The sequence below is a fragment of the Aquarana catesbeiana genome, linkage group LG01 (assembly GCF_042186555.1).
Source record: "Aquarana catesbeiana isolate 2022-GZ linkage group LG01, ASM4218655v1, whole genome shotgun sequence".
NCBI lineage: Eukaryota > Metazoa > Chordata > Amphibia > Anura > Ranidae > Aquarana > Aquarana catesbeiana.
This window is the reverse complement of record NC_133324.1, coordinates 613,856,692-613,876,764: the sequence shown is the minus strand read 5'-3', so window position 1 is coordinate 613,876,764 and position 20,073 is coordinate 613,856,692. Positions and strand designations below refer to the sequence as shown.

The 20,073-nt window shown below is 41.9% G+C and overlaps 1 protein-coding gene across 8 annotated transcripts in view; it reads left to right on the top strand.

Moving 5' to 3' along the window:
• Positions 1 to 20,073, top strand: part of PTPN13 (protein tyrosine phosphatase non-receptor type 13) — a 457,782-nt gene that overhangs the window by 410,453 nt on the left and 27,256 nt on the right. For all 8 annotated transcript variants that reach the window (XM_073599969.1, XM_073599986.1, XM_073599976.1 and 5 more), the window contains 4 exons: positions 1,652 to 1,807; positions 10,328 to 10,410; positions 13,103 to 13,146; positions 19,787 to 19,875. In XM_073599969.1, coding sequence (XP_073456070.1) covers positions 1,652 to 1,807; positions 10,328 to 10,410; positions 13,103 to 13,146; positions 19,787 to 19,875 — 372 coding nt within the window. The remainder of the gene's footprint in view (positions 1 to 1,651; positions 1,808 to 10,327; positions 10,411 to 13,102; positions 13,147 to 19,786; positions 19,876 to 20,073) is intronic.

Genomic DNA, 20,073 nt, shown 5'->3' with positions numbered 1-20,073 from the left:
GTGTATTTTAAAGCGGGGGTCCACCTATCTATCGTTTTTTTTTTTTTTTGGAGTTCATTCACAAACTTTTCTTCTCTTGATTATCTACTCACATGTTCTGTGTAATAAGTCCGCCTGTGTCCAATTTCGTTGTAAAGAATAACTTATAAAATTCACTGAAGGCGGTTTCCATCTTCATTGTGGGCATTTGAAGCCCACAAGCATGTGTTTCCTGGATGCGGGCAATGCTGTGCTCCCAGCATTCATCGAGGTGTTGTGATGACGCTGTTGCACAATGCATGCTGGGAGGCCTGAGACTAGCTCCCAGGGGACTGTGGGAGGTCTGGGAGAGGCTAGAAACACGCCTACTCCCATGGGAGGAAAACCAGGAAGTGCTAAGAAGATTAGAAAAAAAAAAGGTAATTACGCCGATTTAAATTTTTTTACACAGCATGTCAGCATCTAGGCAAGGAAGAGAATGCATAGAGATAATGTTCAAAATTTGGGTGGAACCCCGCTTTAACCACCTAGTTTCTTGGCTAAACATACCAAGTGTGAAGTGTAGCTGCCAACATTTTAACATAGTTTTTCAAATGCACCCTGTTTTCAGGTTGGTTTATTCCTACTTGTCTGGGATAGCGCTGTCCTGAAAGGCAACAACTGAGCTAAATATTCAGTTATGACTTGTACTGCAGTGCCCAGTTCAGCGCATCATCCCATCCTTTGTCCTACATCTGCTAAAACTTAATTCTGAATACAGTGAAACATAACTGTGCATTGTTCACTAACATTTCATCATGCATCTGGTAAAACAGCACTGTAGATCTAAGTATCTAGGCCTCTATCAGAAAGAAACATTCTGTATTCTCACAGTACATACAAAAAACTTTGTTCTACATCTGGGAAAATCTCATCTGTGATTTCATAGCATCATTGCTGCCTCCCTAGTGAATATGATTCTGCATCTTTGTGCACGGCATGGAAGAAACTTTCATTAGATTAATGGGAGCTGCACCTCACTGATTCTTCTATAAGCACGGTGGAGGGAACTGGTGTGAATAAAACACATGAAATCTTTGATGTGCCTGTAGAACTAAAGCCAAAAACTGACTTTAGGCCCACCTGCTCAAAATGCTGTCTAGTGCCCAAGTATGTTATTTGGTAAGAGCATTCTCGGTTTCAGATGATGCACGTTCCCCCACTATTTTGGGCTTTCAACTATGGCTGAGAGCAGAGTGTGTGAAGCAGAAGCACTAGTTGGCTGCTTAGGGAGAAGCAGATAATCATTGACTCTGTCTCACAGAAACTGCACGTGGCCACAGCAGAAAGCTAAAATAGTAGTAGACACAAGAATGCCAAGTGGAAATGGAGAGAGCACTCACTGAATGGTAGGTACTTTGCTGCTTTCAGTAGATATAGGAGAAATTGTAAAGACTGCACCTCCTATGTCTCTTCTGCTGTGTAAACCCATAATAATATGTGATCGACATATTGCATAGGTATATTTAATACTTATTTTAGTGGTTAAAAATACATCTGTAATAGAAAAGAGATATGTCTGTATTTATAGACTGTGCATAAAGTTCTTGTAAAGTTTATTACTTAATATTTCTATAATTTGAAAGAGAGATGCGCGTTTCCTTGCTTAGCTGATAAGTTATGCTTTTTATAGACACTGAAATGCATGGAAAAGACAATCAGAACTATGAGGATGATGATGAGGATCAGAATGATGTCATTCAGTCTCTGCTTGATGTTGTTCATGAACAAACACAGAACCTTTTACAGCTGAATCGCCAGAATGCACTTTCAGAGGAACACTTCCCAGGTACTAGTCCTTAGCTTGTAATTGTAATGGAAAACTAGAAGTGTAAGCTCACCTTTTCAGAAAAAATGAAAAGGTGAATTAACACCCTACACTCTCTCCCCAACCCCCGATTACCGCTGTACTGTTCTCCGCAGGTGATGAGCTGTCATTACCCGTGCAACGGTCCAGGGATTTGAAATCCCCACTCTTCTTCCCTTTTTTTCTGTCAGGCTTCTGGAATGGATCAGAGTGATTCTGATTGGTCAAAGCGGTCAGAAACTGGTGCTGACCAATGGGAATCGCTCTGGTTAACATGGCAGAAAAAAGGCTGAGTAGTCCATTTTTTTTTTTGTGGTATGTTTTTGTGGTTTTTTTTTTTTTTTTTTGTTTTTGTTTCTGCCCGAGTATAGATCTATGATTGTCCCAAGCATGTTTAACCACTTCAGCCCCAGAAGATTTTACCCCCCTTCCTGACTAGAGCACTTTTTGCGATTCGGCACTGCGTCGCTTTAACTGACAATTGCGCGGTCATGCAACGTTGTAGCCAAACAAAATTGACGTCCTTTTTTCCCACAAATAGAGCTTTCTTTTGGTGGTATTTGATTGTCTCTGCGGTTTTTATTTTTTACGCTATAAACAAAAAAAGAGCGTCAATTTTGAAAAAAAAGCAGTTTTTTTTACTTTTTGCTATAATAAATATCCCCCAAAATATATAAAAAAACTATTTTTTTCCTCAGTTTAGGCCGATATGTATTCGTCTACATATTTTTGGTAAAAAAAAAATCGCAATAAGCGTATATTGATTGGTTTGCGCAAAATTTATAACGTCTACAAAATAGGGGATAGATTTATGGCATTTTTATTTTTCATTTTTTTTTATTAGTAATGGTGGCGATCTGCAATTTTTATCAGGACTGCGACATTACGGCGGACACATTGGACATTTTTGACACATTTTTGGGACTATTGTCATTTATACAGCGATCAGTGCGATTAAAAATGCATTGATTACCGTGTAAATGACACTGGCAGTGAAGGGGTTAACCACTAGGGGGCAGTGAAGGGGTTAAGTGTGTCCTAGGGAGTGATTCTAACTGTGAGGGGGCTGGGCTTGAACACACAGGACAGTGATCACTGCTCTCGATCAGAGAGCTGTGATCTCTGTCCTGTCACTAGGCAGAATGGGGAAATGCCTTGTTTACATAGGCATCTCCCCGTTCTTCCTCTCCGTGACACGATTGCGGGCACCCAGCGGACATCGAGTCCGCGGGACCCGCGGTCACGGAGACCACGGCGGCGCACACGTTTGCGACACCGCTTCTTAAAGGGGACATACCTGTAAGCCCCTTTTGCCTGCCAGTGCCATTCTGCCGACGTACATCAGCGTGCGCTGGTCGGCAAGCGGTTAACGCTATTTACTGTTGACTGTAAGACTACCTCTGCTGGAAGTTTATTCCAAACATCAACTTCCCTTTCAGTAATATAATACTTTCTAGAATTTGTTTTGAACTTTCCTCCACTTAGTTTGTTAATTAGATAGTTTGTCCCCATGTTCTTGATTTTGGCTTCATATTGAAAACACTGCCCTCCTGAACCTTATTCACCCCCTTGATGCATTAAAATGTTTCAATCATGTCTCCACATTCCCTTCTTTCCTCCAGACTACATATTAAGTTCCCTAAAGTCTTTCTTGATATGTTTTATCCCCCAGACCTTTCACCATTTTTGTTACCCATCTCTAGACGCATTCTATTTTATCAATATTCCAAATGAGGTCTCACTAAAAATCTATATAGGGGAATCAGAACATCCTTCCTTCATCTGGTAATCCTTCTAGTGATGTATCCTAGTATTCTATTTGCTTTTCCCACTGCCTGGTCTCACTATTTGCTCATTTTGCAATCATCTGAAATAAGTACCCCGATTGTATGGGCACTGACAATAGGGTGAAGGAGGGGCGTAGGGTGTTCACCGCTTCATTTTTTTCTGGAAAAGTGAACTAACCCTTTCACCCTATGTACCATAAAGAGGCCTGCAGAAGCAATGTGAAGTTGGATCAGATGACTTTTCACATGTATGAAACATGCAAACAAGTTTATGGAATGACCTTTTGTACAAAATGCCTTTCACCAGTTAGATCATCAAACTATGATGAACCAGTATATGGTGGTATTATGCTTTTGTAAGGATATGGGCATGGGGGGGCACACCAGCCTAGTATAGCCCAGATAGTCTCTTTTAAAATCAATAAGCTTAACCACTTGCCGACCGCCGCACGACTATATACGTCGACAGAGCGGCACGGGCAGGCAAAAGGACGTATATGTACGTCCTTGCCTGCCCGCGGGTGGGGGGTCCGATCGGACCCCCCCCTGGTGCCTGCGGCGGTCGGCAAATCTCCCCCGGCGATCGGAGGTGAGGGGGAGGCCATCCATTCGTGGCCCCCCCCTCGCGATTGCTCTCAGCCAATGGGATCATTTCCCTGCCTCTGTATTGTACACAGAGGCAGAGGAAATGATGTCATCTCTCCTCGGCTCGGTATTTTCCGTTGCGGGCCGAGGAGAGAAGACTGCAATGTAAGTGCACCAACACACTACACACAGTAGAACATGCCAGGCACACTAAACACCCCGATCCCCCCCCCCCCCGATCGCCCCCCGATCGCCCCCCGATCCCCCCCCCAATCACCCCCCCCCCTGTCACAAACTGACACCAAGCAGGTTTTTTTTTTTTTTTTTTTTTTTTTTTTTTTTTTCTGATTACTGTATTGGTGTCAGTTTGTGACAGTTACAGTGTCAGGGCAGTGAGTGTTAGGCCCCCTGTAGGTCTAGGGTACCCCCCTAACCCCCCCTAATAAAGTTTTAACCCCTTGATCACCCCCTGTCACCAGTGTCGCTAAGCGATCATTTTTCTGATCGCTGTATTAGTGTCGCTGGTGATGCTAGTTAGGGACGTAAATATTTAGGTTCGCCGTCAGAGTTTTATAGCGACAGGGACCCCCATATACTATCTAATAAATGTTTTAACCCCTTGATTGCCCCCTAGTTAACCCTTTCACCACTGATCACTGTATAACCGTTACGGGTGACGCTGGTTAGTTTGTTTATTTTTTATAGTGTCAGGGCACCCGCCGTTTATTACCGAATAAAGATTTAGCCCCCTGATCGCCCGGCGGTGATATGCGTCGCCCCAGGCAGCGTCAGATTAGCGCCAGTACCGCTAACACCCACGCACGCAGCATACGCCTCCCTTAGTGATATAGTATCTGTACAGATCAATATCTGATCCGATCAGATCTATACTAGCGTCCCCAGCAGTTTAGGGTTCCCAAAAACACAGTGTTAGCGGGATCAGCCCAGATACCTGCTAGCACCTGCGTTTTGCCCCTCCGCCCAGCTCGGCCCAGCCCACCCAAGTGCAGTATCGATCGATCACTGTCACTTACAAAACACTAAACGCATAACTGCAGCGTTCGCAGAGTCAGGCCTGATCCCTGCGATCGCTAACAGTTTTTTTGGTAGCATTTTGGTGAAATGGCAAGCACCAGCCCCAGGCAGCGTCAGGTTAGTGCCAGTACCGCTAACACCCACGCACCGTACACCTCCCTTAGTGGTATAGTATCTGAACGCATCAATATCTGATCCGATCAGATCTATACTAGCGTCCCCAGCAGTTTAGGGTTCCCAAAAACGCAGTGTTAGCGGGATCAACCCAGATACCTGCTAGCAACTGCGTTTTACCCCTCCGCCCGGCCCAGCCCAGCCCACCCAAGTGCAGTATCGATCGATCACTGTCACTTACAAAACACTAAACGCATAACTGCAGCGTTCGCAGAGTCAGGCCTGATCCCTGCGATCGCTAACAGTTTTTTTTGTAGCGTTTTGGTGAACTGGCAAGCACCAGCCCCAGGCAGCGTCAGGTTAGTGCCAGTAGCGCTAACACCCACGCACGCACTGTACACCTCCCTTAGTGGTATAGTATCTGAACTGATCAATATCTGATCCGATCAGATCTATACTGGCGTCCCCAGCAGTTTAGGGTTCCCAAAAACGCAGTGTTAGCGGGATCAGCCCAGATACCTGCTAGCACCTGCGTTTTGCCCCTCCGCCCGGCCCAGCCCAGCCCACCCAAGTGCAGTATCGATCGATCACTGTCACTTACAAAACACTAAATGCATAACTGCAGCGTTCGCAGAGTCAGGCCTGATCCCTGCGATCGTTAACAGTTTTTTTGGTAGCGTTTTGGTGAACTGGCAAGCGCCAGCGGCCTAGTACACCCCGGTCGTAGTCAAACCAGCACTGCAGTAACACTTGGTGATGTGGCGAGTCCCATAAGTGCAGTTCAAGCTGGTGAGGTGGCAAGCACAAATAGTGTCCCGCTGCCACCAAGAAGACAAACACAGGCCCGTCATGCCCATAGTGCCCTTCCTGCTGCATTCGCCAATCCTAATTGGGAACCCACCACTTCTGCAGCGCCCGTACTTCCCCCATTCACATCCCCAACCAAATGCAGTCGGCTGCATGAGAGGCATTTTCTTTATGTCCTCCCGAGTACCCCTACCCAACGAACCCCCCCAAAAAAGATGTTGTGTCTGCAGCAAGCGCGGATATAGGCGTGACACCCACTATTATTGTCCCTCCTGTCCTGACAATCCTGGTCTTTGCATTGGTGAATGTTTTGAACGCTACCATTCACTAGCTGAGTATTAGCGTAGGGTACAGCATTCCACAGACTAGGCACACTTTCACAGGGTCTCCCAAGATGCCATCGCATTTTGAGAGACCCGAACCTGGAACCGGTTACAGTTATAAAAGTTACAGTTACAAAAAAAGTGTAAAAAAAAAAAAAAAAACACAAACAAAAATATAAAATAAAAAATAATAGTTGTTGTTTTATTGTTCTCTCTCTATTCTCTCTTTCTCTATTCTCTCTATTGTTCTGCTCTTTTTTACTGTATTCTATTCTGCAATGTTTTATTGTTATTATGTTTTATCATGTTTGCTTTTCAGGTCTGCAATTTTTTATACTTTACCGTTTACTGTGCTTTATTGTTAACCATATTTTTGTCTTCAGGTACAGCATTCACGACTTTGAGTGGTTATACCAGAATGATGCTTGCAGGTTTAGGTATCATCTTGGTATCATTCTTTTCAGCCAGCGGTCGGCTTTCATGTAGAAGCAATCCTAGCGGCTAATTAGCCTCTAGACTGCTTTTACAAGCAGTGGGAGAGAATGCCCCCCCCCCCCCCACCGTCTTCCGTGTTTTTCTCTGGCTCTCCTGTCTCAACAGGGAACCTGAGAATGCAGCCGGTGATTCAGCCAGCTGACCATAGAGCTGATCAGAGACCAGAGTGGCTCCAAACATCTCTATGGCCTAAGAAACCGGAAGCTACGAGCATTTTATGACTTAGATTTCGCCGGATGTAAATAGCGCCATTGGGAAATTGGGAAAGCATTTTATCATACCGATCTTGGTGTGGTCAGATGCTTTGAGGGCAGAGGAGAAATCTAGGGTCTAATAGACCCCAATTTTTTCAAAAAAGAGTACCTGTCACTACCTATTGCTATCATAGGGGATATTTACATTCCCTGAGATAACAATAAAAATGATTAAAAAAAAAATGAAAGGAACAGTTTTAAAATAAGATAAAAAAGCAAAAAAATAATAAAGAAAAAAAAAAAAAAAAAAAAAAAGCACCCCTGTCCCCCCTGCTCTCGCGCTAAGGCGAACGCAAGCGTCGGTCTGGTGTCAAATGTAAACAGCAATTGCACCATGCATGTGAGGTATCACCGTGACGGTCAGATCGAGGGCAGTAATTTTAGCAGTAGACCTCCTCTGTAAATCTAAAGTGGTAACCTGTAAAGGCTTTTAAAGGCTTTTAAAAATGTATTTATTTTGTTGTCACTGCACGTTTGTGCGCAATTGTAAAGCATGTCATGTTTGGTATCCATGTACTCGGCCTAAGATCATCTTTTTTATTTCATCAAACATTTGGGCAATATAGTGTGTTTTAGTGCATTAAAATGTAAAAAAGTGTGTTTTTTCCCCAAAAAATGCGTTTGAAAAATCGCTGCGCAAATACTGTGTGAAAAAAAAAAATTAAACACCCACCATTTTAATCTGTAGGGCATTTGCTTTAAAAAAATATATAATGTGTGGGGGTTCAAAGTAATTTTCTTGCAAAAAAAAATAATTTTTTCATGTAATCAAAAAGTGTCAGAAAGGGCTTTGTCTTCAAGTGGTTAGAAGAGTGGGTGATGTGTGACATAAGCTTCTAAATGTTGTGCATAAAATGCCAGGACAGTTCAAACCCCCCCAAATGACCCCATTTTGGAAAGTAGACACCCCAAGCTATTTGCTGAGAGGCATGTCGAGTCCATGGAATATTTTATATTGTGACACAAGTTGCGGGAAAGAGACAAATTATTATTTTTTTTTTTTTTTTTTTTTTGCACAAAGTTGTCACTAAATGATATATTGCTCAAACATGCCATGGGAATATGTGAAATTACACCCCAAAATACATTCTGTTGCTTCTCCTGAGTACGGGGATACCACATGTGTGAGACTTTTTGGGAGCCTAGCCACGTATGGGACCCCGAAAACCAAGCACCGCCTTCAGGCTTTCTAAGGGCGTAAATTTTTGATTTCACTCTTCACTGCCTATCACAGTCTCGGAGGCCATGGAATGCCCAGGTGGCACAAACCCCCCCCCAAATGACCCCATTTTGGAAAGTAGACACCCCAAGCTATTTGCTGAGAGGTATAGTGAGTATTTTGCAGACCTCACTTTTTGTCACAAAGTTTTGAAAATTAAAAAAAGAAAAAAAAAATTTTTTTTTTTGTCTTTCTTCATTTTCAAAAACAAATGAGAGCTGCAAAATACTCACCATGCCTCTCAGCAAATAGCTTGGGGTGTCTACTTTCCAAAATGGGGTCATTTGGGGGGGGTTTGTGCCACCTGGGCATTCCATGGCCTCCGAAACTGTGATAGGCAGTGAAGAGTGAAATCAAAAATGTACACCCTTAGAAATCCTGAAGGCGGTGATTGGTTTTCGGGGTCCCGTACGCGGCTAGGCTCCTAAAAAGTCCCACACATGTGGTATCCCCGTACTCAAGAGAAGCAGCAGAATGTATTTTGGGGTGCAATTCCACATATGCCCATGACCTGTGTGAGCAATATATCATTTAGTGACAACTTTGTGCAAAAAAAAAATAAAAAATAAATTGTCACTTTCCCGCAACTTGTGTCAAAATATAAAATATTCCATGGACTCAACATGCCTCTCAGCAAATAGCTTGGGGTGTCTTCTTTCCAAAATGGGGTCATTTGGGGGGGGTTTGTGCCATCTGGGCATTTTATGGCCTTCAAAACTGTGATAGGTAGTGAGGAGTAAAATCAAAAATGTACGCCCTTAGAAATCCTGAAGGCAGTGATTGGTTTTCGGGGCCCCGTATGCGGCTAGGCTCCCAAAAAGTCCCACACATGTGGTATCCCCATACTCAGGAGAAGCAGCTAAATGTATTTTGGGGTGCAATTCCACATATGCCCATGGCCTGTGTGAGCAATATATCATTTAGTGACAACTTTTTGTAATTTTTTTTTTTTTTTTTTTTTCATTATTCAATCACTTGGGACAAAAAAAATGAATATTCAATGGGCTCAACATGCCACTCAGCAATTTCCTTGGGGTGTCTACTTTCCAAAATGGGGTCATTTGTGGGGGTTTTGTACTGCCCTGTCATTTTAGCACCTCAAGAAATGACATAGGCAGTCATAAATTAAAGACTGTGTAAATTCCAGAAAATGTACCCTAGTTTGTAGGCGCTATAACTTTTGCGCAAACCAATAAATATACACTTATTGACATTTTTTTTACCAAAGACATGTGGCCAAATACATTTTGGCCTAAATGTATGACTAAAATTGAGTTTATTGGATTTTTTTTAGAACAAAAAGTAGAAAATATCATTTTTTTTCAAAATTTTCGGTCTTTTTCCGTGTATAGCGCAAAAAATAAAAACGGCAGAGGTGATCAAATACCATCAAAAGAAAGCTCTATTTGTGGGAAGAAAAGGACGCAAATTTCGTTTGGTTACAGCATTGCATGACCGCGCAATTAGCAGTTAAAGCGACGCAGTGCCAAATTGTAAAAAGTGCTCTGGTCAGGAAGGGGGTAAATCCTTCCGGGGCTGAAGTGGTTAAACAGCAGATGTAATTACAAGCGTTTGGTAAACCGCAAGCTGGGCATGGCTTATGTGGAGAGGTAAGCTGCGGGGAGATGTCTGCAAAATGGCCAGCAGCATAATATCACCTCAACTAAGAATATCATAATTTATTGACTTCAGGCTTTAAGTGTCTATAAACCTGTATTTCCTATAAATTATTCTTGGAACTAAACAAGGTGATTATTTTCCAATTCCATTTTGCATTCAAGCTCAACAGTATGCAGTCTGCTTTGTTTCAGAATCTGTCTGGTCTCTTTTATTAGAAATGTGCATAATGTTCCTAACGCATTTTACTGATGTATGTTACATAGAGAACTTGAATGAGAAAGACATGGATGAGAAAGCAGAAGACACAGACTGCGATGGTTCATCCTTACCTGATGACTCTCCTGAGGTAAGAATATAAATACATTGGGAGTGATTCAATAATGCATTTGTGACACATTTCTGCCAGTGAAGATGTAGTCAGAAATTCATGACATGCATGCATCATTTTCACTGTTGGTACTGACATGTATGACGAATTCATGCAATTCTTATTTGCAACTTGTTTAATCTCTCTTGCTATTGCTGCAATACATTTTTTAAGAAATACTGCCATATTGGTGATAAGGAAATGGAGGTAAAAAGGACCTTTTCCATTTTGGAATAAAGTGCTTTGCACATGTAACCATCATTAATAAATTAAATATGTCTGTGTATTAAAGAGGCACCATCCAGGTAAAGGTGCTGGACTCAAAAGGAAGTTTGGATGGTGCAATTAATGTGAAGAGTCATCTCATTTAATGTACATGACCAGATGCAGTATCAGTAAGGTTTGGTCATCTGCTGTGTATAAAAACTAGTGGGGGCACATGCATATGCGCATGTCATACCACACAAACCTGCCCATGGGGTGGGGGGGGGCCTCTGGGGGGCATGCACCTGTTTGTGTGCCTTACACTGTATGTGCAACACGGGGGATCCTCTTGCACATCCTGTCTAACAACCCTGATGGTAACTGGAAGCGTAAGGATAAGAAGTGACACAAGTGCTTATAGTGGCACAACAAACTGTTATTTTTCAACACTGCTCACGCTTTGACTGATGAGAAGAAGCCAAATAGTTGTTCAGACTGGGGTAGGGTTTCGGTGGGCAGTCTAAATACAAAATAAGCAGGTAGTGAGCAAATTCAAAAATCAAAGCTTAGGGTCACAATAGCTAGGCAGAGTTGCAAGGCAAGCCAAGTCCCACACAAGAAGGTTAGATTTATAGGTTTGATCAGTGAATAAACTACACACCGCTCAGCAACTTCTTTATGCAGTGTTTGCATATATATAGGCTATAATGCTGAGCAGTGGAAAAGCATTCAAAAATGTTGGAAGAGCTTTGTTTATTAAATTAACCTTACTTATAAGGGACAACAAAAGATTTTCCCAAGCAAACAACTACCATTCAACTTACTGGGGACAAATTGTGCTGTTTAGATATCCATACTCCAAGATAATGTGACTTTATGCACAAAATAAAGCTAGTTTAGAGTAAGCTGAGCTCTGAGCCTTATCAATTTAAAAAAATTGGGTCTTTCCCTAGTTAACTCTTGTTCACCACACACCTGTAGCACACCATGCAAAGAAGGTTTTTACTTAAAAAAAACAAATAAAAAAACCTACGCCCCGGTTCACACAGGGGCGAGTTGTCAGGCGACTTAGCCGCCTGACAAGTCGCATCCCGTTCTGTACTACGGAACCGTTCTAATAGGAGCAACGCAAGTCGCTCCGACTTAGAAAAAGGTTCCTGTACTACTTTTGGGGCGACTTCAGGTGACTTGCATTGACTTCTATATAGAAGTCGTTTTGCAAGTCGCCGCTGAAGTCGTGTGCAGGTCGCCTCTGTGAGTCTACCTGCAAGTCGTGTTGCCGCTGTGTGTACCGGCAGTACAGGTCATGAAGAATTTAATATCAGTATTCGTTTTAAGTGCTGTGGCTGTTGGGTCTAGAGAAACTATGTGATCATTGGCAGACTGCCAGGCCTCACCACATTAAAGTCTTTTATGTTCTGTTCTATTCAGCCACTGTTGGTGCCATTGTCTTAGGCTTCATGTACAAAACTGCAAAATCGTGGCAAAATGGTGCCACAATTATGCCGCGGTTTGTATTTTTTGACAACCGGCAGTCAAAATGTTCCTATCCTGAACGCGATTCTTCCGCGTCCAGGAAAGGGAGGTGAAGCTCCCCTAAGCGCAGCAGCTCCTAAACTCTGGTAAAAGCCTATGTGTACATAGGCACTTTGGCGTTTAGGAGCTTAAGTAAAAAAAAAAAAAACAGCAAAAACTCTTGAACTCAAGTTTAGGAGCTGTAGTGTACATGAAGCCTTAGAGACACTGGAAAAAAACTATTTGGCTGATAAACACTCACCTGCCTGCCATGATCAGCTGAAAAAAATTGACTGGATTAAATGCCAATCATTTATTGTCTATTTGTCTCTTAATAACCGTACCCATGAAGGGAATTCATTTAATATAAATGATCTAACCAATGTGTGTTTAAAAAGTATTGTTCTTTGTATTTTATAATCAGTGATTCTACTTTACTGCCCTCCCCCAATGCATACCTGAATGTGTTGTATAGCAAAGCATTCATTGTCAACAAGGATACATTATTTGCCACAATATTTTTATGCCAACTTGCATGTCTGTGACACAGTTGCTGTTGCTGATATGGTCTTGGTCTGTTTTGAAAAATAATTACAGAAAAAGTAAAAATTGGAGCAAAGATGGTAGTTATACTTTATTTTAAAGTCACAAAAAAATAATGTTGATGGTTAGCGTTTGGTTGACGTATAAACGTTGGCATAACCAATTTTTGACATAAATGTAATGGTTTATTTCTCAGGTATTGCTGGGGATGGATATGGTTAGGGGTTTGGTGGACTGTTTAGTACTGATGCAATTAATGATTCTGGAAACCAAAGTGTAATAGTAAATTTAGCCTGGATTCCTTTGATCGAAATAGATAGAGATACTAGTGAAATTGAGTGAGAAATATTTTGGTTGTGCGTTTTCTTATTAAAAATTAACAATAAGCGTGTGTTTTTTTTCCTTACAGCCAGTTAAATTAAATGGTGTGGGTCCCTACAACAAGAATGAGAGGTATGGAACTGCTTGATAATGTTTCATCTTAATCATATAGTACAGGACACAGGGCTTGTATTGATGGGTGATTCGTAGGTGATTTGACAGGAGTTGTAACTTTTGTTATTGAATGTTTTTAATAACATTCAATAACAAAATGACTTGTCACAATCATGCACGTTATTATTTTTTCTTTGTTTGCTATTTTTTTCACCCCATGAAAGTGGAGTTACCCTTTAAATTTCTTTCTTCTGACACCTCTATCAGGATCTGTTTATTGCCCTGGGCTTTATAGCAGTTTCTGGATCGGTACCCCTCTTTGTTACCTTGAGGCCTGTACCTGGACCCAAATATGTGGAGCCAGCTTGTAATGTTTGCTTCTGGCATTGGATCCTGTGTCAGGCGTCTACTTTGGCACGAAGTGCAGCTTTTGTAGTTAGTTACATAGTAGGTTACATAGTAGGGGAGGTTGAAAAAAGACACAAGTCCATCAAGTCAAACCTATGTGTGTGATTATATGTCAGTATTACATTGTATATCTCTGTATGTTGCAGTCGTTCAGGTGCTTATTTAATAGTTTTTTGAAACTATCGATTCCCCCCACTGAGACCACCGCCTGTGGAAGGGAATTCCACATCCATGCTGCTCTTGCAGTAAAGAACCCTCTATGTAATTTAAGGTTAAACCTCTTTTCTTCTAATTTTAATGAGTGGCCACGTGTCTAGTTAAACTCCCTTCCACGAAAAAGTTTTATCCCTATTGTGGGGTCACCAGTACGGTATTTATAAATTGAAATCATATCCCCTCTCAAGCGTCTCTTCTCCAGAGAGAATAAGTTCAGTGCTCGCAACCTTTCCTCATAACTAATATCCTCCAGACCCTTTAGTAGCTTAGTTACATTTCTTTGTACTCGCTCCATTTCCAGTACATCCTTCCTGAGGACTGGTGCCCAGAACTGGACAGCATACTGTAGGTGCGACCGGATCAGAGTCTTGTAGAGTGGGGGAATTATCGTTTTATCTCTGGAGTTGATCTCCTTTTTAATGCATGCCAATATTCTGTTTGCTTTGTTAGGCTCAGCAATGCCAAGCTGCTGCTATCATCTACTAGGACCCCCAGGTCCTTTTCCATTCTAGATTCCCCAGAGATTTTCCCCCCAGTGTATAGATTGCATTCATATTTTTTCCACCCAAATGCATTATTTTACTTTTGTTTTTACATTAAACTTCATTTGCCATGTAGTTGCCCTCCCCATTAATTTGTTCAGATCTTTTTGCAAGGTTTCCACATCCTGCCGAGAAGTTATTGCCCTGCTTAGCTTAATATCGTCTGCAAATACAGGGATTGAACTGTTTATCCCATCCTCCAGGTCGTTTATGAACAGAATAAATAGGATTGATCCCATCACAGAACCCTGGGGGACCCCACTACCCACCCCTGACCATTCCGAGTACTCCCCATTTATCACCACCCTTTGAATTCGCCCTTGTAGCCAGTTTTCAATCCATGTACTCACCCTATGGTCCATGCCAACGGACCTTATTTTGTACAGTAAACATTTATGGGGAACTGTGTCAAATGCTTTTGCAAAATCCAGATACACTATGTCTACGGGCCTTCCTTTATCTTGCTGAGGCGTTCTATACAGGTCCAGGGTCTTGGTCCATTTTTAGGCCCTTTTCACGTGACCAGGTAGCTGCGGCTGCCGGATTCCTGTGGCAAGATTTAACGGATTTGAACCCTTTATGGCCGGCCTTAGGCTGGCAATACATAAATCATTTTCTTTCATTCAACTAGCAGATTGAACAAAAGAAAATTACTTGATTCCCCCATCCACACACTTGATATGGATGGGGCAGTTACTCCCACTCAACTGTTGTATACTGACAGAGGGGGAGATTTTGGCAGAACTGATAAAGAGGAAAAAAAATGGATGCGCTCCACCCATGCATTAAAACCCATTTAGTCATAAAACATAATTTTTATTTTATATATGATAAAACATATCCATAATCTAAACAAAGTTTCTGGTCACTGTGTAAACTCTGCTCATAAGGAAATGCCAAAACTATAAGAAGACTACAGTGCCATGATGTTAATCTCGTGAAGACATCCCATCCTTGGGTCACTTCACTACAATATACAAAAAAGGCCTAAAGTTTAATTGGATGCAAGGAGAGGAAAATACCACCAAAGGTGGTTTGGAATTCCAATCTAACACAAGAGGATATATGGGGGATAATCGCTATCTGTGATACCCCTCAACTAGCTACAGACACGGACTAAGTGCAAAATGTAGTCAGTAGCTACTGAAGGGCTTGGCTTGACTCCCTAAAGCCCAACACACCCTAGCTCCTATTTTCAGCCTGGTTCCCATCCTAAACTGTCAGTGCACTATTCCCCTTCCACCAGCCAAGAAAACAGGTTGTAGTCCCCATTTACGGATGCAGGCATATTTAAAAAAAACTGATCATAAAAAAAGTGTTGTTATAGTGCAAAAATTACTTCCAAACCCAATATGTTTCACCACCTAAAAAATACTTCATCAAGGGTACAAAAATGTGCGGCATCGCACATGAAAGTATCAACAGAGCACATGGCAGCAAAATGGTGTTTTCCCCTCTATCAAGCTGGCGGCGTGGCCATGTCATCACACCCACCACAACCGTTCATGATGCTATGCGTCATGACGTCACGTGTGCGATTACATCATGACAGTATTAGAAACCTTAAAATGAATGTAAACCCTCACATATACCCAGTGAAGTGCAACTGCCTCAGATGTTACACAGAGATGAAACAAATCCTACATATCTGCTGTCTTCAGCTTTCTACATTCTTTAGAATGTGCACATCATGTTACAAATTTTGTTTCCTCATTCAGCAGTGGGTGTGAAGTCTGGGCATACACTGTGTGCGAGATGATTGTAGGAAAGGCGCACACACACACACCCTCTCCCTCCACATAGGCAGGGGAAGGAAGAGACTTGCCGATATGTGCCCAGGTTAGATTTCATGAATGGGGTTTACAACCACTTTAATTCTGGATGCTCATGTATCTTGTTCAGCAGACCGGTGCCCTTTACTGTTCACAATGCGAACCTCAACCTGTAGGGGCTACAACTCGCTTGCATGCCTTCAACAACATTTATAGGGGTCATTCCTAAAAAAATGGATAAACATCAAAATTCTACATATGCTATTATTTAATTAAGAGTAGAGAGGTTCATATCAGATTCAGGTATATAAAAAAGTGTAGCGCTATTATGTTAAAATGAGCAAATAAGTGTACTGTTACATGTACAGGATATAAATGGGAACTAAATCTTTTCTCGTAAGGCACAAAGTATAGTCTCTGGTGGTCATCAAATACCACTTATGTGTAATAATTATTCATAGTCCAAGCCCCTTTTTATTTTGTATGGGCCATTTTCCTGAGACGGGCAACTACCTACCAAGTTCTGATGCCTTTGGAGTTCCATTGCCATTCACTTGAAAGGTCCTCCTTCATTACCGGTTGGTAATACAACCCCATCTGACTCATTGAAGGTATGTTCTTATGAGTCCAACTCCTCTGGTAAGCCAGCATTTCTTCTGTGTGGAGGGTCCATCATGTTAACTTTTCCATTCTGGTTATTCATGTGAACAGGACCTCTTTATTCAAGGATTGGACTATGAATAATTATTACACATAAGTGGTATTTGATGACCACCAGAGACTATACTTTGTGCCTTATGAGAAAAGATTTAGTTCCCATTTATATCCTGTACATGTAACAGTACACTTATTTGCTCATTTTGACATAATAGCGCTACACTTTTTTATATACCTGTCATCTTGAACAAATATCCTATTTGTTGTGTTAGCTGCTGAAGGGTTGAGTAAGCGCAGGGTTAACCTTTTTTGTTTTTTGTTCATATCCGATTCAGACAAAACCATATGCTAATCCCTTTTAAAGTTCTAATCATATGCCCGTGGCAAGTATAATCCTTCATTGAAGCAATACGGTGCTTTGGACCCCAATTTTAAGATCCACTTCACTTCCATTTTCAACAGTTTTTTGTCTAAGTCACCTAGGACCTAATTTAGCATCATGTAGCACCCAAAATGTAAGGCATTCGGGTTTCACTTCATGTCTAGACCAAACATGCCTTGCTATTGGCCTTTCTTTTCTTAAAATATCATTATTGTGTTCCAGTTCCCATCGTCTAAACTGTCAGATGGTCTTTCCTATATGTAGGAGGGGGCATGAACAACTAGCTATGTACACCACACCGACCAAACTACAGTTGTAAAAAGGATGAATTTCCAAATTGTCTCCATTTTTAGAATTAACAAATCGTTTAACTGTTGGTATAAACAAACACGCCTTGCAGTGGCCACAATGATATGACCATCTATGGGATCGGATGAAAATGGACAGGCAGATCTCCCATAGAGGACAGCGGGGCTCTGACAGGTCCATCTCCGCAGAGTGAGCAGAGACAGACCTGTGATCCACCCACTCAGCAGAAGTCAACGAATTGATCCCCGCTGAGCAAGCGGATTCCGTCAAAACGGACGTGCCCTGTGTGAAAGGGGCCTTAGGGATCCCCCTCTTTAAAGACTTGGTGTGATTGTATAAGTGTAAACATCCTCTCTGAAGTCCCCCGCTGGTGCTTCAGGCTCCTCCTCTTGCAAGTGTGCCCTTATAGCAAGACGCTTGCTACAGGGGCACACCAGTGAGCTCGCTCCTGAGCCGAGCTGTACGCATACATTGAAGCGCACACAGCTCGGGCCACGCTCACATGTTTGATTGACAAGAGCCAATGGCCTCCACTGCTGCTGAGCCTCCTGTGAGAGAAGAGAGAGAAGAGCTGCAGATGGACACAACTCTGTATTGAGCTCCAGCTCAGGTAAGTATTTGAGGGGGGCTGGGGGGAACTGACATGCAAAGATTTTTTTTAATGCAAAGAATGTATTAACCACTTCAGCCCCGAAAAGGATTTACCCCCTTATAGACCAGGACATTTTTTGCAATACGGCACTGCATCGCTTTAACTGACAATTGCGCGGTCGTGCGACCCTGTACCCAAACAAAATTGATGTTCTTTTTTTTCCCCACAAATAGAGCTTTCTTTTGGTTGTATTTGATCACCTCTGCGTTTTTTTTATTTTTTGCGCTATCAACAAAAAAAGACTGACAGTTTTGGAAAAAAACGATATTTTTTACTTTCTGCTATAATACATATTCAAAAAAATATAAAAAAACAAATGTATTCATCAGTTAAGGCCAATATGTATTCTTCTACATATTTTTGCTAAAAAAATCGCAATAAGCGTATATTGATTGGTTTGCGCAAAATTTATAGCGTCTACAAAATAAAGGATAGATTTAGGGACTTTCGTTTTGTTTTTTTACTCGTAATGGTGGCGACTGCAATGTTGCTGCGGACAAATCTGACCCCAAGTGACACTTTTTGGGGACCAGCGACATTATTACAGTGATCAGTGCTTAAAAAAATGCACTGATCATGATGTATAAATGACACTGGCAGGGAAGGAGTTAACACTAGGGGGCGATCAAGGGGTTAACTGTTCTCTGGGTGTGTTCTAACTGTGTGGGTAATGGGCTTATTGGGACAACAGAGATCACTGTTCCTGATCACTAGGAACAGCAGATATCAGTATTGACCCCTTTCAGAACGGGGATCCGCCTTGTTTACATAGACAGATCCCCTTTCTGCCTCTCTATACCATGATCGTGGATGGCCGGCGGACCCATGGGCGTGCTGCCGCACACACACTATCACATGCACAGACTGTTGTACAGGTACGTCGGTTTGCGCAGCCGAGCCGCCCTGCCACAGTATATATATGCAGAAGGCGGTCGGCAAGTGGTTAAGGTAAAAAACCTTTTGCTTTTAGAACCACTTTAGGAAAAGGGTTCCTCTCTTCCCCATCAGGGCTGTTAGTGTCTCTTGGGTTTTTCAGCATCAAGCATCTGTATCCCAGATTTGCAAGGCCACTATCTTGTTCTTTGTTCACACGATCTCCAAGTTCTACCAGGTCGATGTTCAGGCCTCAGCTGCTGCAGGTTTTGGTCACAAATTGCTTCAGTTTGTTATCAAAATGTTTTTGGGTTCTACCTTTGTTTATTTGTGGGCCTGTTGGCAGTTCTGTTTTCTATTCTGTTGCTCATCCCTCGGTTTATTGCCTGGAGATATGGCATAGTCTATGAATACAAGTTCTTTGTTCTGTACTGTATGATTAGATAATATTGACGTTTGGCTTAGCTATACATTTCATATCTTGGAGTACAGTGCAGGGCACAGGAACTGTTTCTGTGCTATAAAACTGGAGTTGCACAGAGGGGATGGCGTTTTAGGAGTGTGCACTAAGGGTGGCTCTAGCAAATTTTTGCCAGTGTCCTATCACCTCAAGGTAGCTTCTATAGAACCCAACGCCTGTGAAAACAAGTTCTTTGTCCTGTACTTTGTCCAGTCCTGTACTGTACTCCATGATAAAGAATTTAAAATTAAGTAAAAATTCTTCTTTTAATGGTAAATATAAACAAAATATTTTAAATACTTCTAATCAGATGTGCTGCATGATTATCACAACTAAATCTTTCCTTGCTGAGAACATCACAGTACTAACTACTTTGATTTCTTCTAGACTGCAAAGACGCCACGCCACTGGGCCACTGCACAATGAAGTTACAGGCAATGACAAAATCATACAGTCAATATCTCAGGATTTGTTCGGTAAGTTTTTTTCTATCTTTTATGCTAAATGCCTGATCTTGGAGGTCACTGTTTTTTAGTTAAGTTTGCATGATAAATTATATTCTAAAATACTTTAAAGTTTGTGCCTAGTCAAAAACCTTGTTAGTGTTGGATGCAGTGAGCAAGAATTTGAACCCCTGTCTGATTTCTACTGCTATCTGGGGCTCTGTTAGAGAG